The sequence below is a fragment of the Symsagittifera roscoffensis genome, chromosome 8 (assembly GCF_963678635.1).
Source record: "Symsagittifera roscoffensis chromosome 8, txSymRosc1.1, whole genome shotgun sequence".
Classification (NCBI taxonomy): Eukaryota; Metazoa; Xenacoelomorpha; order Acoela; family Convolutidae; genus Symsagittifera; species Symsagittifera roscoffensis.
Window position 1 is genome coordinate 36,327,108 of NC_087069.1, and position 23,332 is coordinate 36,350,439.

The 23,332-nt window shown below is 36.5% G+C and overlaps 4 protein-coding genes across 4 annotated transcripts in view; 3 read left to right on the forward strand and 1 right to left on the reverse strand.

Moving 5' to 3' along the window:
* Positions 1–9,854, forward strand: part of LOC134853420 (BEACH domain-containing protein lvsF-like) — a 51,130-nt gene extending 41,276 nt beyond the window's left edge. The window contains exons 21-22 of the mRNA XM_063869418.1: positions 7,844–8,095; positions 9,275–9,854. Of these exons, the coding sequence (XP_063725488.1) occupies positions 7,844–8,095; positions 9,275–9,381 (359 nt within the window). The 3' untranslated portion in view covers positions 9,382–9,854. The remainder of the gene's footprint in view (positions 1–7,843; positions 8,096–9,274) is intronic.
* LOC134852828 (estrogen receptor beta-like) overlaps positions 1–23,332 on the reverse strand; it is a 488,151-nt gene that overhangs the window by 294,463 nt on the left and 170,356 nt on the right. The window lies entirely within an intron of this gene.
* On the forward strand, positions 14,618–18,308 carry LOC134853421 (translation initiation factor eIF2B subunit epsilon-like). Its single transcript, XM_063869419.1, has 3 exons — positions 14,618–15,278; positions 15,857–17,016; positions 17,837–18,308. Exons 1-3 carry the CDS (start codon positions 14,624–14,626, stop codon positions 18,077–18,079), a joined length of 2,058 nt encoding a protein of 685 aa, XP_063725489.1. The 5' UTR covers positions 14,618–14,623; the 3' UTR covers positions 18,080–18,308.
* On the forward strand, positions 20,424–22,972 carry LOC134853639 (leucine carboxyl methyltransferase 1-like). Its single transcript, XM_063869643.1, has 4 exons — positions 20,424–20,686; positions 20,877–21,387; positions 22,156–22,336; positions 22,776–22,972. Exons 1-4 carry the CDS (start codon positions 20,541–20,543, stop codon positions 22,922–22,924), a joined length of 987 nt encoding a protein of 328 aa, XP_063725713.1. The 5' UTR covers positions 20,424–20,540; the 3' UTR covers positions 22,925–22,972.

A 23,332-nucleotide genomic window follows, 5' to 3' on the forward strand; every position in this document is an offset into this window, starting at 1 on the left:
TAGAGCAAGAGGGTATTAATATTGTCAGGGCTCTTGTCGCAGAAAGAGTTTTGTTCGGGGAAAATCACAATTTGTTCTCCAAATTCTGCACGTATTTGAACAATGGAGGAGTAACAAAATTGAATGACGTCAGTCACTTGATGCATTTCATGCTTCACTTCGATACATTCGTAAGTCTGGAGCGTGGCATTGAGGCAAGCAAGCGTATTGCAAATTCTTTTCCGGAAGCACATCTTATGTCTGATCATGCGGTGGTAATCAGATCTGGCAGGGTAATTCAACTCCCACCAAGGACAACTGAAAGTGTGCCGGGCTCACAGCACGAATTCATCTCTCTGATATCGAGTTCGATGGCTGATAATTGTGGATCGCAGTATGACACACTCGATGGCATGAGCGATGATGATGATGATGGAGGTCATGGGGGTGGCCAACCGCGACCACAAACGCATGATGATGCGCCTTCGTCTTCGGAGGATCCGGATTATATCCCGTCTGGGTCGGAGCACGCTGGGTCGGAGTATCCAGATCCAGTTATAACCTATCAGTCAGAAAGAGACCAAATGTTGGACTCCATGCCAGAGATGGACGAACGAATGGCCTCCCACTCGGAAAGATTTCCAGTCCCAATTGTGGACTGGAGGACGAATGGACGTCCAAGGCGGCAAAGCTTGCAAAATGTTTTCACGAAACCAAAACAAACCGTTTTGCAAGATGATCAGGTGGTCGAGGAACCGAATGGATCTGTGGAAGAGCATGGACAGGCACGAGAAAGGCGTTACAGCTTGGGAAGCAGGCTTCTTAGTTATAAATAACTAGTAATTCACTAGTAATATATAACCATAGAAAAGTAGTGTTAGACTTTAAAAATAAAACTTTTGACGAAAATCATTTTGAATGTATCATTACTAGCTTAATTTATTACTTTACACTGGTTTTGCTCTTTTGGTCTTGATCGTTGTTTTTCAATCACATCCATTTGAACTTAGTTACGGTTTTTATGATTAATTTTTAATTTTTTCATTGTAATCTTAGTTTAATATTTGTTGTTGGGGATAAAGAAGATCTTTTTGTCCCCGTCTTCGTTGTCAGTTCAAGACATTCTATTTTCTGCTTTGGCTCCGTAAATTTGCGATAGTGCCATTCTACCAATCTAGTATTTTTCAGTGGTTCCGTTTGCAAAATTTTTTTCAGGGGATCTTCAGATAAAAGAGACCCAAGGTTCCTGAAACAACGCAGCATTTTTAGGAAGCCAAAGCCGTGGTGCTGGGAGCCGGTCCCCAGACCTATGTCGGCGGATGCATGCCTAATCAGCTGTATTTTGAGGATAAGGTCACAGCCTTCTTTCAAGTTTCTGTATATTAAGAGTAATGGACGTAGTGAAGACTCTTATATAGGTCTTGTTGATTTTTTTTCAAGGAAAAAGTCTTAAAATTTGTTCACGCTCAATTTTTATTTTTCGCGGTTGACTTTTTTTTAAGTTCAGTGCGTTTCTATTGTTAAAAGGAAGGCAAAATCCACTATCGAACAACAAAATTGTAAAGGTCGCGCAAAACGTGATCGACTCTGATTTTGAAGCTGGAAATTAATTATCAGATTTCCCAGGGAAATAAAGGTTTAACCAATTGATCCAGTTTTCTCAAATTGGGATAATTTAAACAAAAAAATGTCCATCATAAATTGTTCTACAGTTTAAAGAGCTTCAAGGCCATCTAATTAGTAGGTAGGAAAAGGGCGGTTAGTAAGGGAGGCGAAATCTTTTCAGAACAACTCTTCGACCATTTCTCAAGCAAATTTAGAAAAATGCTGTTCGACGTTTTTGGAAAATTTTTGGATGGTTTGGATCAGAATATTTTTTGGTAAGCTCTCCCCCTTAATTTAACTTTATGTTGGCGCCCAAGTCGCCTTGAAAAGAATTCAATTATTGGGTGGTCAAAGAAGGATTTCAACATAGAAACAAGGGGAGACGTCAGAGGGGGCGAATCTCTGAGGCTGGGGATGCTCCATTTGAAAACAACTAAACCGAATATGCAATTTTTAGTAGAGTGGTTTAAAAATCCGTGACCGATATGATTCAGCCAATTTTTTTTTTCAGAATATAGAAAAACAAATATGAAAAAATTAATATCAAGAAATTGGCGTAAATCAGCAAAATTAAACAACTGCATGTTTTACTAACATTGAAAGTGAAGACATTATAGGAGATGATATACAATAAGCTTCAGTTGCACGAAATTTGGACCAGAACATGAAAGTATTACGTCGTTGCAGTACCACGGAAAGCTGCTGAAGGAGTTAACACGCAGCCGGCGGCCATAGAGTCCACCCGACAGTTTTTGGTTGCGATGGGGGATCAGCCATTGAAAGTTTCGACTGAAAGTGAAATGAATGAAATACTGGCTACTTCAAAGGCTAGTATACGTTTGGATATCTTTCGGTTGTCGGAGATCTCAAGGGCGTAACCAGCGTAAGTTCCAGCAAAAGAGGGTGTTTGGCTGCAGAAAACTTATTACTGCACATCATGAGTGGCGGGGCGACCTCGGGACCAGCAGGAAAGCAATTTTTCACCTGGACGAGAACGGGTATTCGTGAGGTTGGGTTTTTCGAGCATGGGGGCATAGGCGATCGTGTCAAGGAGTATTGGTCTTATTTGTTGTTTTTCAATCACATCCATTTGAACTTAGTTACAGTTTTTATGATTAATTTTCAATTTTTTCATGGTAGTCTTAGTTTTATATTTGTTGTTGGGGATAAAGGAGATCTTTTTATCCCCGTCTTCGTTGTCCGTTTAAGACATTCTATTTTCTGCTTTGGCTCCGTATTTTTGCGATAGTGCCATTCAACCAATCTAGTATTTTTCAGTGGTTTCGTTTGCAAACATTTTTTTAGGGGGTCTTCAGATAAGAGACCTAAGGTTCCTGAAACAACGCAGCATTTTTAGGAAGCCAAAGCCGTGGTGCTGGGAGCCGGTCCCCAGACCTATGTCGGCGGATGCGGGCTTAATCAGCTGTATTTTGAGGATAAGGTCAGAGCCTTCTTTCAAGTTTCTATATATTAAGAGTAATGGACGTAGTGAAGACTCTTATATAGGTCTTGTTGATTTTTTTTCAAGGAAATAGTCTTAAAATTTGTTCACGCTCAATTTTTATTTTTCGCGGTTGGCTTTTTTTTAAGTTCAGTGCGTTTCTATTGTTAAAAGGAAGGCAAAATCCACTATCGAACAACAAAATTGTAAAGGTCGCGCAAAACGTGATCGACTCTGATTTTGAAGCTGGAAATTAATTATCAGATTTCCCAGCGAAATAAAAGTTTAACCTATTGATCCAGTTTTCTCAAATTGGGATAATTTAAACAAAAAAATGTCCATCATAAATTGTTCTACAATTTTGGTAAGCTCTCCCCCTTAATTACAATTGTATGCTGGCGCCCAAATCGCCTTGAGAAAAATTCAAGTATTGGGTGGTCAAAAATGGATGTCAACATAGAAACAAGGGGAGAGGTTAGAGGGGGGCGAATCTCTGAGGCTGGGGATGCTCCACTTAAAAACTACTAAACCGAAAATGCAATTTTTAATAGATTGGTATAAAAATCCGTGACCGATATGATTCAGCCAATTTTTTTTCTTCAAAATATAGAAAATAAAATATAAAAAATTAAAATTAATATCAAGAAATTGGTGTAAATCAGCAAAATTAAACAACTGCATGTTTTACTAACATTGAAAGTGAAGACAGTATAGGAGATAATAGACAATAAGCTTCAGTTGCACGAAATTTGGGCCAGAACATGTAAGCATTACGTCATTGCAGTACCACGGAAAGCTGCTGAAGGAGTTAACACGCAGCCGGCGGCCATAGAGTCCACCCTACACAGTTTTTGGTAGCGATGGGGGATCAGCCATTGAAAGTTTCGACTGAAGGTGAAATCAATGAAATACTGGCTACTTCAAAGGGGAGTCTACGTTTGGATATCTTTCGGTTGTCGGAGATCTCAAGGGCGTAACCAGCGTAAGCTCCAGCAAAAGAGGGTATTTGGCTGCAGAAAACTTACTACTGCACATCATGAGTGGCGGGGCGACCTCGGGACCAGCAGGAAAGCAATTTTTCACCTGGACGAGAACGGGTATTTGTGAGGTTGGGTTTTTCGAGCATGGGGGCATAGGCGATCGTGTCAAGGAATTCGGCCACAATCAGCCGAACAAGCAGGAGCGTGGTTGCCGAAAATGTCCAAGGTTTTTGAGCACTTGAAGCAGACAAATGCCTCGCTGAAAAAGATGGCTAGTCTGTGGTACAAAGCAATCCGGAATTCAGCCGGGTGCATAGAGAGACCGAGGGAACAGCTGAGAGCCAGTGACCGCTGTTGGAGGGAGATGCAAAGAGAACTTGTATGCAGGAAGAGCCATTGATGCTGTCCGTCAGCCTCGTTTGAGCCTTCGGAGCAAAAGAGACGGGAACAAATAAAAAGGCATTATCGAGACAGTCTTGAACCGGAGCAGGGACTTCATGAGAGGAAATATCAATGATCTGGTCGGCAGGAGACTTGGTGTCCATGAAACTTCTTAAGAAGGCTGCGTGATAGACTTTGGAGGCGATCGGAAGACCAATCCCGCCTTTCGAAAGATACAGCTAAAACTGGATGCGTTGACATTCATGCAATTGATGTTTGAGCTAATTTCAATTTGTTTTTCATAGCATCTTTTAAAGTTCTGCGGTTTTTCCTTCTTTACCATCGGCAAATTAAATCTTGTATAAGTTTTTGCCATTGACAAGTTGTCATAGTTTTGAATAGTTCAGTTTTTGGTGTTTTCACGTTGAAAACGATGTGCTTCAAACTGGTAACCACAAACAATGCTTCTAAAAACTTGTCATGATTTTCTTAGTCAATCAGCTCGGAGACCTAACCCGAAGGCTTATTATTCCTGCGATAAGCGCATATAACCGGTACCCATTTAAGTGCTAACTTAATGCGAGAGCTGACTTACCTTGCATATTGCAGCGGACGTGCGATTTCAACCAGCAGTTATATGATTGCTGGGCACCATCACTAGCGGACGGCTGCCTATCGCGATACTGATTTACTGCAATCTTACGGAAAGTTTTGACCAAAAAATTACCTGAATTTGAATGAATCCGGATGAATTAGAATTGAAACTTGTCTCATTCATAATTTTCGATTTTAATTGAAATTTCCGGACTATTTTTTCTGGGACACAAGTATATATGCACTACTGAATTATTGCGCAACGAAGCGCGCGCTCCTTATTTCCAATTTTTGGCTTTTTACGAATCATTACTTAACTAGTTGCAGTATTTGGTAGCAATAACAGCCTTACGACAGGCACTTGTTGGTAACAACAACCACGATTCAAGTGATTTACGATTATACTGATCCAATCTATCAACATTATGTTGAATTATCAAACTATTCATTAGTGTGATGTTTTCAATACAAATCGGTGCTCACATATAAAAAACGGTGTATACTAATATATGTGTTTGGATCGTTATATTTGGCACTCTTTGCTTCAATAATTGAGAGTGAGCAGATATTTTCAACGCAATTTGAACGTTTTCAGAGCTGTTTTCGCGTTTCGCATTTACGAAGTTTAGCTGCACCTCTGTGTAACTTATGTACTTGCAAATGTAGATGCTTATAATTAAATATGTATGTATTTATTGAAGTTAATCGAGCAGTCTTGCTCATGACATGGGAAAATTGGCTATGGATTTTTTTTTGGCTATTTGCCTCTTCCTATTCTTCATGACTTGCTGTTGTTAAAATTCTTTTTGCATCTTTTTGATATTTTATGGTCTATTATGATAGATTTTTTTATTAGGAGTCGATGAACGCAGTACCTGCCAAGAATAACCAAATTCTTAAGATATTTTGGGTCCTGAATACACCATATAATTTTTCTCTCTATTTTTTAAACTAAAATTAACCCTTCATAAATTAACACAAAACACGGGATCAGTAGGTAATCTTTTCCATTTTTTTTTCTGAATCGAAAATCGGAATGATTTAACTTTAGCGCTTTTTAGATTTTCTGGGTAAATTGAACAAGAGTTAGCACGTCGCGCTCGTTTTTGTCGAATCGAAAAAAAACGAGCGCGACGTGCTAACTCCTGTTCAGTTTGACCAAAAAATCTAAAACAGCGCTTCAGCGATGTTCTAATATCGTTCCGATGGAAAAAAAATAAATAAGGAACAGAAGATTACCTACTGATCCAGTTATTTGTGTTAATTATATAAAGGGTCATTCATTGACATTTGATGAGGTTCCTTGAAATTTGATGAGGTTTAACGGGATGTTTTTTTTCTAATTCTTCTAATGTTTATTTGTATCTTTGCTTTTGCAGATTCGATAGTTGTCTAAAAATACACCCAGTTTAAAAGATACGAGAGCTCAATTATACAATATCAAAAGAATCAATGAAATGAAAGTGGTTAGATGATAAGAAGGAACTATGGTTGAAGGTGTTTTTCCCCACGAAAAATTTGTTGCCACAAATGTACGTCAGATGTGGAAGAGCGGCGCTGCGTCATTTTGAAGACATTTCAGTCATGATTCGGTCTCTAAATGGAAATGTGTTTAATTAAGTCGCTCCATTGAAATTTATGGTGTCAATGAACGTAGTGAAAACTCTTACCTATGTCGTGTTCTTTTTTGCATGTTTTCAACGTTGTCACTCAAATTTGATGTTTTTTTTGCAATTTGACTTTGATTTTTTAAGTTCATTTCAAATTCGTTTGCTAAAAGAAATAATTTATGCTGCAATAACACCTGCAAATTTCGCCAAAAATTGGACTGACTTGTTGATTAAAAAATGAATTTTTACTTTCAGAATTACCAGTAGATTCAAAAAATATTTCTTTTGATCCAGTTTTCTTCGATTGGTTTTGTTTTATCAAAAGCGTATCAACAATCGAAGATTATTGAAATTCAAAGTCTGAATTTTATTGATATTTTCCAACTAAATAATGGGTATGTTAGAAGAATTCAACCTTATTTAATCTCATTTTATCTGATTTTGAACTAGTTTCTACTCATTGCTGCTATCAAAAGTGTAAATTTACACAAGCAAAGCTTGTGATACAATATGAACTATCTTTTTTCCAACCTAAGTCGCAAATATTGTTGCAACAAAATGTGTTCTTTCTGATCAATAACCATTATCAAGCTAGTAAGTACAGCCTATTAAGCATTGGCTGTTCTTGAACAATCTATTTAGTACAGCCAGTGCTAACAATATTAGCACAGACTGTTATATTACAAATAGCACTTAAGCTTCCAGGTATCATGGATCTGCAGCGAAGAGGTCGGGAAGGTGACCAGCAACAAAATAAGAGGGTTCGAACCTGGACAGGGTCGGATGTTTTTAATGAACTTTTTCTTACACTAGTTAAAATCCGTCCGCTCTAAATTGAGGCATGGTATTGGTAATATTTTTTTTCGCTTCAAATTGACTGTGACTAGTACTGCTAACGCATCATAATAAGCTTGCGTCACTTAAGAATTATGTAGACTCATAATTGGCGTGCGTAGACTGAAATTGGCGTGCGTAGTCTCAAATTGTGTAGACTCAAATTGGCGTGCATAATTGTCGTGCGTAGGCTCAAATTTTGTAGATTTACTCAAGTCTTTTTCATTCAGTTTTTCCCAGTAGCGTTATCGGTCATATTTTTGCTTGCGTATGCGAAGTGCAACTTCGCCTTTGTGTAAAAATTTGATTTGCTTGATTCATTGCTTTGTATATTTCGGCCGGAATGTTTGGTTCTGCTTTTACAGCATTAGGCTATTCGTGTTCTTAGAAAGGTTTCATGTTGGGTTTTCTGTTTGTAGATGCAATCTTAGCCGCCAAAGTGAACAACAGCGAGACACTTCTCTTAGCGTGCAGCTTCACCCAGATCAAACTAATCAATATAGGCCAGAAGCCCTACCTGCCCCTGATGAAGTCGGAGACTCTCTCGCCCTCGCCAGTGGGGTGTGCATTGTGTGTGAATGTGGAACAGATACTGTATGTGCATCAGGAGGGGTCGGTGTTGAATAAACTGGACTGCTTGTCTGGAATGGTGGCCGATAAAAGACTGGAAGGTACCTTAAATCATTTGCACTTCACCAAGAAATCATAGCCTAGACCCCGCTTATGCAAAAAAGGTCCGCTAAGCAAAATAGAGCCCCCTTTTATCAAAAATTCATAGTATGGCGGTTCTGTATTATGAGTAATGAATGAAGTTAGTACTTTTATTTAGGTCTTGCTGATAATTTTTTTTTCAGGAAGAAATTTGTTCACGCTCAATTTCGCTTTTTCGCGGTTTGACATTTGATTTCTTTTGAAGATCATTTTATTTTCTTTGTTGAAAGGACGGCAAACTCCACTATCGAACAGCACAATTGTAAAGGTCATGGAAAATGTGATTGATTTCTTCTAATTTCGAAAGTGGAATTTATTTATCAGATTACCCAGCGGAATGAAAATTTTGCTTATTGCTCCAGTTTTTTCAAATTAGGTTAATTTGAACAATATAAGGGTCAAACATAAATTGTTCGTGAAATTCAAAGAGCTTTAAGGGCATATATCTTTTCTTTAAAATTCGCAAGGTAAATTTTTCAAAGGGCTTGTCTTTTTTCTTTGCGTTCATTACTCTTATCCAACTGTCATTTGGCTATGTTTTTTTGCTACTGTGCGCGGGGGAGCTATAATGGGAAAGAACTAAATAATGATTATTTCGTTGGTTAAGTTAAGTGTGAAGTTAGTTACCATTAATTGTCATCAAGAGAAAGACCAACATAAGGTGTTCATGAGGTGTTCAGTTCTTTTACGGCGTACTGTTGTTGTGCTCTTGATTAAAAACTACATGCAGCTTTTCTTTTTCATTGGCTCGAAATTATAAATTTAACCTCAAGCATTGAGCATAGAAGTCTTGACTGTGAAGTGGATACCCTTAGGCACTTCTCCGCCGCCCTCATATTAGCTGTTTCATTTGTTTTTGTGCTCAGAAAGAGGCTGATCTGTAAAAGAGGAGTCTCTATGAGCTTAAAGATCTTACGAAAATGTCAGCTTTATGAGCTATTTTGTGACATACTCAAGTCAACGAATTAATAAATTGGGGAGTTCTAGCTGAAAAAATCTATTTATCTTAATGGCATATCCAAATAAAACGAGCCTAGAATTCGCCGCGATCCCAGTCGTGAGAACCCGCAAATTCTATTTAATCACGCAGCTGCAGTGTTGTTTGTAGTAATGTTGCATAATTGTGATGACTGTTCTAGGTAATAGCATGGACGTATTGAGTCTGTCTCGCAACAACCGCCACTTGGCCATTCTCTGTCGCAACAACACACAACTCAGCATCGTCCTATACCAGGCATCAAATTAGGAGTTATTACAATTCTAAGTGGAACATGTTAATTAGAAGGCATCGAATTGGGAAACGAAACACGAGTATGAGTTTGTTTCTATGTTAAACTGTGCACAGATGAATAACAAGGATCGCTGAAAATCCAGATTAATCAGATTTGACTGCTGATGATCAATGCCCCAAGGTCAAAATAGCCCAGTTTCGCCCACCACATATCGAGGACGCCTCAAAATGTAAAAAAAAGTTTCGATCAGTTTATCTTCCAGTACATCCGAGTATGCAACCAACCGAATGTGTGTCTCGCTTGCAACATATCACGTGACTTATATATCTGGAGTGCAAAAGCTCTATCTCTGAATCTATCGTTCTCTTAGTTGTCAGTTGTCTTTCATTCTTGAATCTTTCATTTAAATGGGGATTGGCGAAACATCTCTCGCATAAGCGAATTTTTGACAAAATTTTTTTATCCAAGATTTTTTAGATTATTCTTTGGCACTATCGAAAATGTAAAAATAGTTAAACGTATTACCGAACTTTATGTCCATGAATTCGTCGACCTCATGACTAACAATTAACATAACATATCCACAAACTATTTAACAGCTTTACGTGACAATAAAAAAAATCAACCAAAGCTACTTTGTTTCTAACTTCTGGTGTTATTCTATTAATTGTCACAAATCATAGATCTCATATCAATTATTAGTTAAAAAATTATCTTTGAAGTTCATCATGTTTAGATACATATCCCTTGGTGCCATTAGATTAAACATTTTCAAATTCATTAATATGAATGAGCTGATATTCTAAATGACAAATTTGTCGAATTGATAATTCGTTTTTATCTGATATTTCGATCACCAGTCGAGCAATGAAATTAGTCCTGAATAATCTTGAAAATGATGAATCGTCAAGGAATCAAAGAAAAAGAAATCAAAGAATCAAAAAACAAAGAGCCATATGTGAGATCGCTGTTACATGAAAGAATCTTGATTGTCATTTTCTTTCGACTAGGGTTCTTTTTCGTTGTAAGCTTGTTTTCTATTCCTGCTAGAAACTCAAGATATTCCCCTTGTTTCATATCATCATTTCTCGCCAAACAAATTTGCTGATTGATGTTATAGTATAGTGTACGTTTTAACGTTTGTAGATACGGATAGAAATGAATTGAAATCTTATATATTAAATGAAAGTCGGAGTGCGCTTTTAACGCAACGATTAACTTAAAGCAATGTTTTAGCTTCGTCGAATGCAACGGTTAAAAAATTATATAGGCTTAACGTTTAAGAGAAGGCCAATATTGTTCTAGAACTTTCAAATGTTCTTGACAAAAATTCAATTCTTTAGACAAGAGAACGCAATTCATTTTCAAGGCTAGACAGTGCCTGCTCATTTTTTTCCCGAAATTTTGCCTTTTCAGATTGATTACATTCTGAAACGAACAAACTAAAAACAGCAACCTCCTTGCTAGAAAAACTAGGTGTTTGCAAACCGATTATGGCTATGAAATGTTTTGAAATAGTTCTAAGTTCTTGCCAGTCATAGCTTGCTTAGAAAAACGAACTTTTCGCTAATCGATTTGCTCTGTGAAAACTTCAGATGATTCAAAGTTTCATTGCTTCAATAGTTTGCTTAGAAAATTGACACTTCTCGTCAGTCGATTTGATTTTCTCTATGAAAAGCCGTGACGTTTCAAATTTCATCACATGAATAGTGTGCTCAGAAAAACTTGAAACATTTCAAGCTATTTCATAGACCTTAGTTTTGCGAAAAGCTCAAATTTTTCAAGTCTAAGTTTAGCAAACATTTATAAGCAAGCTTTCAGCAAACCGATTTGACCTTTGAAATAACTTGGAATATTTAACAGTTTCACAGTTTTAATAGCTCGCTTAGATAAACTTAGGCTTTTCGCAAAACTTTGAAATAACTTGAAGTAAATCGAAATTTCATAGCTTTAAAAGCTTGCTGAGAGAAACTTCAACTTTTCTCGAACCGATTCAGTTTATGAATTAACTTGAAATGTCTTAAAGTTTCTTTGAAATAACTTGAAATAAATCGAAATTTCTTAGCTTTAAAAGCTTGCTGAAAGAAACCTCAACTTTTCCCGAACCGATTCAGTTTATGAATTAACTTGAAATATTTTTAAGTTTCATAGCTTTGAAAGCTTGCTTAGAAACCGATTTTTGCGAACCGATTCAGTCTATGAATTAACTTGAACTAATTCAAAGTTTCATAGCTTGAATAGCTTTCTTCGAGAAATTAAAAGCTTTTTGCAAACTGAATCGGTGTATGAAATAATTTGAAATATTCCAAAGTTGCGTAGCTCTAATAGCTTCCTTAGAAATCAATAGCTTCCTTAGCTTGAAAATTTTAGAAACCAAATCAGTCTGTTATAACGTGGATTTATTTCAAAGATTCACGGCTTAAATAGCTTGCATAGAAAAACTTGAATCTTTTGCGAACCGATTCACTGTGTGAAGTACCCTGAAATATTTCAAAGATTCTTCGCTTGAATAGCTTCCATAGAAATACCTTAAGTTTCGCCATCCGATTTGCTTCATGAAACATTTTGAAATATTTTGAAGTGCAGCAAATAGTGAATGACCCTTGAAAGGCATTCAATGTGATATTTTTTGTTTGGTGTGCCTTCGTGGTATTTGGCTTTGCTTAAAGAAATTAGCTGAACTCAAAGTCTACTGCCGCGCATACAGTGGTTGGAACAATTTAGCTAGTGATTCCTTTTTCCCTATCGGTATTGAATACCCTTTTAGCTTGAAGTTTTTGTTAAAATTTCTTATTAATACGATTTTTGAAGATAGTGGGGCAGATTATTTTTTCTCCAGAAAAACTTCGAAGAATTTCTAACTAAGAGTAATTCATGCTAATACAACATTTCGGTTACCTGAGCTCAATTCTAAAAAGATATTTGAGTTGCGACTACTTTCATAAAGGTGCGAGGGTTTGAAAGATGCCAATACGGCCAACTGTGGTTAATTAGTTTGCGCAAATTTTCCAGTTTTCTATTGACCCTCGGCGAGGACAGCTGATCAAATTTTGCGTTAATCGACGCCAAACTTACCACTCTTATTTTGTTTTTCGTGTAGATGGAATTTTGTGTTTATAATTTTGCTTACCAAAAGCTCTTCAGGGACTTTACGTCTTAGGCTATCTTAAAATTTTATCAATTTTTATTTTGGTTTTTTAATTTAATTAGTTTCTACAAGCTTATAACAACAACCTTATGATAACGACAAAATTCTAGGCGACAAAATGTAGTTTTGATTATTAGTTCAAGAACCCTCAAGGGGGTGAGAAAGCATTTTGGCCTAAATTAGATGTTTCCCGCAGTTTCAAAGAACCGTTGATCTCGTGTTGATCAAACCCATTTAATAAGAAAAAAGCATAAAATCTAACTTAGAAAGTTTTTTATTTATTTATTTGTGATTTCAAAAAATCTAGATTCGCCAATCATCTGAAATATAGCCTTTATGGTTCTTTGAAGCATAGAACGTATATTTAATTTAACTTGAAAAATAAATGTAATTAACTCGTGGTAATGTAACCCCAATATCATGTCAAAAGATGTGAGGATTTTTGTTTTTCGACGCATCATAAAGATCAAACCTAAGAAAAACATTTGTTGTGCTGAAGTATACCAGAGAATAAGATTTTTGGATCAGTTAAGAATCGCAGTTTGCTACCTGTTTTTGAGAAAATGGTTTATTAGATATTGAATTTTATTTCGTCCATCATTTTGGTGAGTTTTGTCAGTAGAGACTCTCAATGGTATTGTGACCAAAGTAAAATTTATTTTGAACATATTTGCTTTTCATACCTTACATAATAACGCCACGAGTTAAGCCATAACAACGATGAAAAAATTGATGAATTTGGTGGAGGAAAATGGAAAAGAGCTCAATTTTGGTTCAGTGGTAATTGGACGCTGGAGTTTATGTAATTCGATATAGTCTCCTCAATTTGAACTTAAATCGAAACACTGAATGAAGTTTTTTAGATACATTATTTATTTATTTTTGCTCCAATCAGTTGAAAAATGGGTAGAACTTAGTGTTCGGGTGTGTTTTAGTCTTTCTTGTTTCTTTTTGTTTTCCACGTAAAATCAGGTAACACAAATAGTCAAGGAAATGAGTCGACTGATATATTATATTAAAGCCCTTTCAGTCGTGATCCGAAAGAAATTTTCAATATTTGACCCAGTATCGAGAAAAACAGGTTTAAAATTTTTTTATATTTTAAGTCTAAAATCGAGCGAATAATGCGAGCGAGCAGGCTTACATTAGCTTATTTTTGCTTATTTTAGGCCCTGGAAACTTTTTTTTTAATCAAGTGAAGTTGTTTTTTTTGGAATTTTTTGTAGGGCCATTTGGGAATTAAAAACTTCACAGTTTCGAGTATGTTGGCGAATTTTTTTTGATATTTTGTTTTTTTAGTCATTTTTCAGAAGTGTTGTGCAATTTGCCTTTTTATTTTGACTGTCGAATATTCCTAAGTTGCAAATCGTTCAAATCGTTTTATCACCGCACGCAGAAAAAAACGACCCTAATTTGAAGAAAAAAAAGCTTTTTTATTGTATTTTTTTTGAACTATGGTACTTGCACAGTAACCGGCTATCCTTGTTTCTTATGGATTTAGTAGCTTCTGTCTCCTTTATATCCGCTAGTGTGCAATGCCATGTGTTTGATGTATTGCTCAACCTCTCTGTTTATTGACAAAACTAGTAAATTTTCATTAATAAAATTCGCTTGACACTGGACTAAAAATAGAATTTCACACCGGTTTTTCTCGGAGCATGGAAATTGTTTTAATGTCGTTCAAACTAATACTGAAAGGGTTTTGATATATTATATCTCTGAACGCCTTCCGTTAGTTATGCGTGGAACCTGATTTTGCGTGAAAACACCCGAATTCAAAGTTCCTCGCCACTTGTAGTGGTAGGAACAGAAGTGATTCGGGTGACAGGCATTCACCTTACCAACAACGAGCCTAAAATTAAGTCAAACTAGGAGAAATTCTCTCGACGTTAAGCGGCTTGAGGGCTTAAAAAAGGGGTTCGCGGTGATATGAGCTGTTTAAAAAAAATCTGTGACAAAAAGCAAAAAAAAATCTTTTTGTTGGTAAAATTCAAATCTCGGCGCCACTAAATTTGTCATATTTTGAGTCCCACCTGTGCCGATAAGTTGTTTTAAATGTTTAATTGCAAAAAAAAACTGCCACTGCTCGTTTATTTTTAGAAGTGAAAATGCCCGTTGAATCGGAACAGCTACAACTGCAGGCTGTGGTTGTTTGCGAATCCTTTTCGAAATCAGACGACAACCAATTTGAGCTCAGTAGCATGTTTCAAACTGAAAAAGAATCCCAATTAAATATTACAATAGCCGGGAAATCAATTCTTCAATTACTAATTGAAAGACTTGCTTCAAATGGAGTTACTCAAGTTTTTCTGTGTTACGCTCAGAAATCAATTCATGAAAATTGTCTGAAAAAAATGATAGAAATTTTGGAGGGTAAAGTGCAAGCAGAATTAGTACACTCTAACAAGTTTCTATCGCTTGGCGATATAATTCGCGATTTGGAGGCGCGAGGGAAACTGAAAGATCATTTTTTGATAGCTGATTATGACGTAATCACTAATATCGATATTCGCGATGCGATCGATCAGCATAGAAAGAGGTATAAAAAGAATAAATTAAGTGTCATGACAGCTATTTTACCCACAAGTCTGCCACCGACGAACCCGATTGTGGCTTCAGCTCTGCAAACGTTTAATGTGGGATTGGAGCCGGCAACCAATCAGATCGTCTGGTTTTCCAGCCAATCAGGACCGAGTAAGATGTCGATCGACCTGAGTGTGCTGAATAGCTTCAGTGAGATGACCCTTATCACGAATCTTTATGGTGAGTAAAGGTAAAATTTGAGGCAGCAGGATTTGTGAATTTTTCTTTTCATGCTGCGGAAAATAGAATACATTCAAACTTAGTTGACCTTTTATTGTGTAGTTTGATCATTTTCAAAGTTGCTAAACAGAAGCTCAATTAACCATATGAGTTGAGGAACATTCTTAAAACTGAAAGCGCATCAGAGGCTAGTAAAAGTTTTTTAAATATGTTTTGATTTCATTTTGTCAATTTAGTTTTGATTCTCAAATTCTAGCAACCATTTTTTTTTTCGTTTAAAAACGAATCAATTGGTCTCCTCAGTAGAAAATTTTGCAATAGTTATGATGCAGTTTGTTTTTGCTTTCATATTAATGAATATTCAATTTGGTTAATTTTGCCCAAATTGGTTCTATTCTGTCATACGGCCCAAAACTGATATCGTAATGTTTTTTTTTTCAAATTTGGAGATCGATGTTCGACTCGGGTTGGTCGCAATTAAACCCAGCGAAAGAAGATCTGGATTTTATTGAAAATAGAAGCTCAATTAATCATTTAGTAGTTTTTAGCCGAACAGTAAAGACCCCCAAAATGTTTAGATAGCGGACTCTGGATTTGTTCGCCCGATGTGGCGCACCTATTCGAAGACAACTTCGACTTCCAAGACATGACCCAATTTGTACGTGGCGTACTGGACAACGAAGAAATAATGGGGCAAGTTATTCACGCGCACTCAATTGAACCGAACGAGTTCATATCACACGCATTACAATCGTTTTCTCAGCTTCAAATAATATCAACGATGTTACTGCAAAGAAATATCTACCCTTTGGTGCCAGAAATTATTGACAAAAAGTTCTCTTTACAGCCAAATGGGGGAACGTATATTCATCAGAACTCAAAAGTTGAAAGGTCAACTTCATTTTTTTCCCAAACGATAATCGGGAAATATTCCTCTGTTGGAAAAGGAAGCTCTCTAAAGTTTTCAACTATAGGAGAAAATTGCAAAATTGGACAGAATGTTTGTCTTTTTCGATGTTTTATCAGAGATGGAGTTGTAATTGAGGACAGCTGCTTTTTACAGAACTGTTTCATTAGCAGTAATTCGATTATCAAAGAGAACTCAAAAATTAAGTCAGGTTTGTGTTTTATTGGTCAAAACTGTTGCATTGGACCAAAATGTGAACTTAGTTCGAGCAAGATTCTAATTTCTTCGAAAAATTTCGAAAACAGTTTAGAATGTACAGGAAATGAAATGTTCGGCCCGGAAGCTATTGGTTATTTCTATGAAATGAATATAAAAGAGCTTAACGAACGCCAGTATGCAAACCTACTGAACTACGAAGATCTCTCTAAATTTATCAGGCTGGTTGAAAACGATGACGACATATCGAATGTTCTAGAATCTAGTGGAGCATTCTCAGATTCAGATGTTGACGATATAGCTGATGACGTAGGTCAAATGGGAGTTTTAGATTATCACGAAGTGTTTGTATCGGAAGTTCAAGATAGTATAGAGCGAAATGCTAATGAAGGTCTTTCTAACATTGAAGATTTGATCCTAGAAATAAACTCATCCAAGTTTGCGTACAATACATCTCTAACAGATGTAGTACAGTGTGTAACGGAGACTGTTTTGAACTTGAATAACAAACCTTCTCTTCTGGAGAGAAAAGAGTGGTTGGCAAATGCACAGAAAAATGTGAACCGCTTCAAGAAGTTGCTGGTTCATTATTGCAACGTGCAAGCTAGTCAATTGGTAAGATAGCACTTCATTATTTTCCTTCGATAACTTCATGGTGAATAATCAAGCAAGCAAAGGTATACCACAGAATGTAATTGGAATAACTGATGGATTTAAGATTTTAGCGGAGAGGGTGGTTTATCGAAGAAATTTTGAATGAACAAATTTTTAGTAAAATGATTCTCTGATTTTTGCCAATATTAAATTTTGGGAGCAGAAGTGCCCAAAAGTTCTCTTTGAGGTCTCCTTAGGGTGTCCGATGTCCTGAAGGTCTGCGCTATTGCTCCCAAATCTGCTGGTTTGAATGAAAGTTTTTGTTCTGCACATGCTTTTCTTGACGCACAGGTAGTACCATTGCTACAGTTCTCCAAATTAGCATTTTTCGAAAAGTGTTTTAGGTTACAATAAACAATAATGGTAAGGGAAGAGCATGCAACGAATAAAAATCAAATTGTAACTGGAAACCTTCCAGAAAAAGATCAGATGCCGTTCTGCTCAAAAGTGCCGAGAAAGCTTGAAAATAGAATTTGCTGGCTTACAAAAAGGCTCAAGATTTTTTTTAATGGCGAGAAAGTCAGTTTTTAAATACGTTCGATGTTGGATGGATTACGGCGACATAATAGGTTCATCGATTGAGTAGCAGTCGCAGATGAAAATTCATTTGGAAATAGCCTGTCACAATGTGGTTAGTTTCGAATCTTTAAAAATGAAGGAGGATAAGGCCTTCGTATCCAGATGATTAATAGTTGTGGTTTCTGCGTTTTGGAAAGGATCTATGAAAGGCTATCCAGCCTGTCTAAGTATAGTTAGTTGAGTTCTGACTCTTTTTTTTTAGACAGCAGTTTTGACTATTGAAAGAATGTTCAACGAGAACCCCCACCTCGTCCCCCTCAGTCCCAACCTGTTCCTGTTCCTCTACGAGAATGACGTCATAGCAGAGGAGACCTTCATCCAGTGGAGTCACTCGGATCCCTACGACAGTCCAGAAGCTGAATGGTTCGATAAGAGCGCGACTAGAGGGAAGTGTAAAGAGTTTATAGAATTCATGTTGCAAGATGATGACGAAGATGAAGATTGATGATTATGATGACAATTATAATTACAGATCAAAAACTTTAAAATTAAGGTTAAAAAATTTTATTTAATAGTGAATGTTTTCTCAAGGGGCTTAAGCCATGGCATGAGAAATGCGAATTTTGTAAGATTTGTTGAAGAACAGTAAGTGGCACATGGGTGCATTACTATTATGTTAAAGACAATTTCGACAACGCGTTTCAAAGAATGTCTGATTGAAGTTAATGTAGTTTTTTGGCATTTCAACGGTCTGTTGGCTTTTTTTGAAAAAAAAATTTAATTGATTTCAAAATTTGAGAATTTAGCCTTCAAAATGAGGTTTTTGAAACGGCTAGCGCAGTATTTGCCATTAAAGTAGAAGAAAAAGTCTGATTTGAATCTGTTTTCCATAAAATTTTTGGAAGAATTCTGAATCTTATCCGAATTTCTTATTACCCTAGCAGTAATGCTATTGCAATAGGCATTAGATTTTTTCCCGTAAATAACCTTGTTCACAGGTCTTCTGGACTCATCTTTAGTGGTGCCTTGTTTCATAATTAATTGAAATTTCTTCGCGTTCGTGTCCAACTTAGCCTGGAGGTAGCAAATACGCAAATGTCCTGGGTTCGAATATGACTAAGGCCTGTTTTTTTTCAAACAGGAAATATGCTATTTCAAAATAAAATGGTCGGTCAATTATTTGTCTGCTTAGTTGACACAGCTTGTAATATTTTTTTTGCTGCGCGCATTTTTTAATGTTAATTTTACTGTTTGATTTTTTCCTGCAATTTGTAATTTTACTAACCTTGACTTCGTATTTCCTTTTTTTGCTTATCGGCTCAATTTTTTTCGGCTTGTTTTTCATCCACTTAGTGGCGGTGTTTTGCGTCGTTTCAAGAGAAACCCATTTTTACGCTCCCCTCCGCACTTTTTTTCTTCTTTTTTTTCGGCTTGATATTTTGGCTTGTTTACTCTAGTGATCAGCTTTGTGTATTATTAAGAACCTTTTTTTTTAAATCTAACTCGCAAATAAAACTGTTCGTTAAAAGTGTTCAGTTATTTGGAAATTTCACTGTAGCATTGGAAAATGCACAGCATCTGTTCTCTGCGTTCTTTGTGGCTAGTGTTTGGTACCTATGACGCTTTCGTGGTTGAGTGGTTACTGTGTGAGTCTCCTAATCTCAAAGTCGCAGGACCGAATCTCAGAGCTAGCCGAATTTTTGCTAATTCGAGACATTTCTACTTTTACTTTTTGCACTTTATAGAGCTGGTATTTGTGTTATCGCTAGTGTTTGCAAAGCGAAGCTTCGCCTCTGTGTTTATAGCGGCTTAGTAGCCTATTATTCGGTCATTTGATGCTTGAAGAAAGTTTTTATGTGCCTGTATGAGTTATGAGGGACACATTTTTTATTGGTTTTGAATTCGAAAACATCAATCTTAATTCATTTCAATAGATCTAGTTGTATTGCAAGTGGTGCGAAGCTCAGCTTCGCCTGTGTAAAAGAATTCTAAGTAGTGTTTATGATCACCCGCATAATCAATAATCAAGTCAATTATCTGTAAACTGGTCAATTAAGATGATATCTGTAATTAAATTGAAATTTTTTCAGAATTTAAAATTGCGAAAAATATTTCAAAATCTAGTTAAAATTGCAAAAAAAATCCAAAAAAAGTTAATTTCAAAAACTGTCCATCAAATTTTTGAATGTTTTGGCTTGGGATTTTTTCAAAAAGAAGGATTTTTCAAACACATCATGAAATCACTGATTATATTGTCTCTTTACATATATCAATCAACGATTTCAAATCAACCGGTTGCCGAAAGTTGTTCAGGGGGTTGAAATGAGCAGTCTTTCTTGACTCGGCAGTATTTTCGATTTTTTGTATTGAAAATAACGACTAATTAGGCTTTAATTTGATATACTTGTCCACCTCATACTAGCTTTACTTGGAGTAACTAAAACTGGGCGGCAAAAACCTTGACATTATTGTTGCTTCGAGTCGCTTTCAGTGACGTGGTCGAAAATTAATTGTATTTTATAAGTCATCTTAAACCATTTTGGTGTGCACATTCTGTACTACTTGCCTAACACTCGGCCATCCTTGGTTTTCAGGGTCCCGTTTTTAATAAAGCTGGCCGAAAATAATCATATCCAACGGTGAAAAATATTTTCAGTGTAGTCGGAACATTCTGTTCTACTTGGACTGCAACAGGTTATTGTGTTTTTATGTTCTTATGATTTCAAAAAGTATAGGAGTCAATGAACTATGAACTTTTTGAAATCATAAGAATATCCAAAACCATGTCTTTTTTTTCTGTTTCCTCAAGTTCATTAACTCTTATCTAACTGTCTGTTGGCTATATTTATTTGTCAATTTAAATTGAATGTTCGGACAAAGGTTTGCGAACTGTAGTTTCGTCTCTGTTCAAAACTTGACCGACCGTATGCTGCTCATTTTAAGTTCCGCGGTTATATTGGCTTCAGATGTCCGATGTAACCAAGACTAATGACCACGCCTCCAACTGCAAGGCATTCGCAGTCTCCCTCGGCTACTACGAAGACCCCTACATCAAAGCATTTGCCAAATACCCCGAGCGAAAACCACCCGAAATCAGTCTAGGAACGAAAGCGTGACTGCTCAAAATTGTCGCATTGGTTTTAAAAAGCGACAATTCGTAACGAGGCAGTTTGTGTGGTCTAAAGTTTCAGTTTTCTTTGAAACTTTATTGAATCTGTTCCCCGCTAGGACATATTTTTTCATCTGTTTTTTTTTTGTAATTATGAAAGTTGATTTAGTTTGGAGGTGTTTCTGATAAACTGATTTGTAAATAGTTGTCGCCTTTTAAAACGCTGCGAATTGATAGGAACATACGTACGTGCTATGGTCGTACGACTAGTCGTGTCTGAATTCATATCAATATTCAAACGAAAATGCAACATTGTATCACTAGGCGCGGGATTCGATACCTTATTTTGGAACCTAGATCTGAAACCGGACAAGTACATCGAAGTTGACCTAAAAGAAGTTGTGATGAGAAAATCATTCATTGTACAAAGAAATCCGCTTTTAAGGCAATATTTGTCAAAGGATGCCAAAATTACGCCAACAGGAATAACTTCAGAAAGTTTCCATCTGTTAAATGTGGATATATCTGGCGACCCAGAAGTCGCGCTCAACCATATTGTAGAGCTGACTGGATTGGATAAAAATTTACCCGTTTTGTTTTTGTCTGAGTGTGTTTTGGTCTATTTGGAGAGCGAAAAGAGTCAGAAGTTGATTGATACGATTCCGAATTTGTTCAAGGATGCCTTTTTTCTGCTCTATGAACAAGTAAGTTTTCATTATTTTCATGCAAATCAATCGTAAATGCGGGAGTGGTCGGATGAACTTTTCTTACCCTCTGCCGACCCAAAGGGTCCCTCTTTGTACTATTTTGAGATATCTATTTTTGGCTGACTGACCCTAAAATTTGGTCAAAATGGGGTATTCATAATGATTTGGGAGAGCTCAGAAAATCAATTCGGTCGACAAAAAAAGTCGATGAAATTTTCGACATTTTTTCGAAAATATGCCCAATACCAATACCCCCCACCCTGGAGAATATCCTAGATCTGCCCCTGCCCGGACCAACTAAGGTAGACCTCGCGAAAGTTTCAGATTTTCACCTTTGAATGACTTTTACAATATTTATACAAGAAATTTTAACGATGATTATGTTCAATCTTCTTTAGAGTTTTTACCATCATTTTTGTGTTGGCTTTTTTCATATTGGCTTGCGTTTTTGTTGTACATTCGGACAAGTTTTCCTGGCAAATCAAGGTGCCACAAATTAACGTCAGATGGGGTCGATTGATTTATTATAATACATTACTTTCAGAAATTCCAGTCCGATGAAATACCGGAAACGCTTTTTCACTCTCTAAAAAGTTTTTTTCGAAGTTAGGTCAGATTTCAGATCACTCAGAGCCAAGATTGAAATTACTAGTTAAAAATGCAAGTTTTTCGTTGTTTAAACTATTGAATAGGTTGGCTAAATTTCTACCCTGCGTGGTCGCCCCCAGCGTAGTTCAAAAATAACTCGTTTTTGTTTTGTTTTGGGTGAATATTGATGACAGATTTGGACAGATTATGATGGACAACATCAGGTCAACATGGTGTGCCAACATAGGAGACACAGCATGCACTTCACTACAGACTCAAGAGGAGAGGTTTAAAAAGAAAGGACAGTGGGGACATGTCAAGGCTCGCTTGACTTCACACTTGTCTCAGTTACTGCCAGGTTGGTATGGGCTTTGGGTCTCTTTGTTCTTCTCTTTCCTTCCCCTCCCTCTATTGATAAATTTCAATTGCAACAAGAATATGAGAAGCTAGAATAGGTGAAACGCATTTGCTTGTCGAGCTCAAATAAGGGATGGTTGTTTGTAAAAAATTTGCGGTTGTGATCGAATTTCGACCTATTTATGCCGAATGGGAGAAAATGTTTTGAGGGAGAAATTTTTTTTGTAATTGTTTTAGTTGAAGCTGTCTCAAACGAAAAAAAAAACAACAGCAATCTTCTCTATATTCGATTTATTGGATCATCAAAAATGGATAACTCAAAATAGTATAAAGGGGAGCCCTTTGTGTCGGCAGGGGGTCGAATCACTGAGGGGGGGGGGGGGGGGGGGGGCGATTAGTTGTATATTCTATAAAACGTGTATACATTTAAATGTTTCTAGGTTACAACAAGGCGTACCAAATTGAGAGACTAGACGAAGAAGAGCTTCTACAGCAGCTGCTGACACACTACTGTTTCCTATTCGCCACAAACCAAACTCAGTTCGAAAATAACCCAGACTTAAACTATATCAAAGACTTCTTCTTGTAGTATTTGCTTGTACAGTTTTAAATAGAGAATACAAGTGTGGTTTAGTAATTTTGTATGATGGAAAAACAACATAAGTCAATCAGACAATCATTCCAAACTCCAGATATGCGTTCATTTTTAAACTTTTTGCAGTTTTCCGGGCAAATTAAGGAAAATTAAGTTTTTCCCCGAATTTTTTTCGTATTTTTCGAGTAAAGTTAAAAGTGGTTAAGTTAATATAAACTGTTTCTGAAATATCAATCAACGGCAAGCATTGAAAACAAGAAAATGCCTCATTGAAAGATATGCAGAGCAAACTCGCCCCTTGTCAATGCAGATCTTGTTTGATATTTGATTGATTTTAACGCTAGTCGATACTACCAGCAGGCTACTGACGATATTTTTTTATTCCAGTCTGTCATTTCTGCT

Excerpts from the sequence above, each read along its gene's own strand:
- LOC134853421 (XM_063869419.1), top strand. The coding sequence starts at position 14,624 with ATGCCCGTTGAATCGGAACAGCTACAACTGCAGGCTGTGGTTGTTTGC. Across the intron at positions 15,279-15,856 it reads CCTTATCACGAATCTTTATG|ATAGCGGACTCTGGATTTGT; the intron begins GTGAGTAAAGGT and ends CAAAATGTTTAG. Across the intron at positions 17,017-17,836 it reads ACGTGCAAGCTAGTCAATTG|ACAGCAGTTTTGACTATTGA; the intron begins GTAAGATAGCAC and ends CTTTTTTTTTAG.
- LOC134853639 (XM_063869643.1), top strand. The coding sequence starts at position 20,541 with ATGTCCGATGTAACCAAGACTAATGACCACGCCTCCAACTGCAAGGCA. Across the intron at positions 20,687-20,876 it reads ATCAGTCTAGGAACGAAAGC|ATTTGTAAATAGTTGTCGCC; the intron begins GTGACTGCTCAA and ends TCTGATAAACTG. Across the intron at positions 22,337-22,775 it reads CTTGTCTCAGTTACTGCCAG|GTTACAACAAGGCGTACCAA; the intron begins GTTGGTATGGGC and ends AAATGTTTCTAG.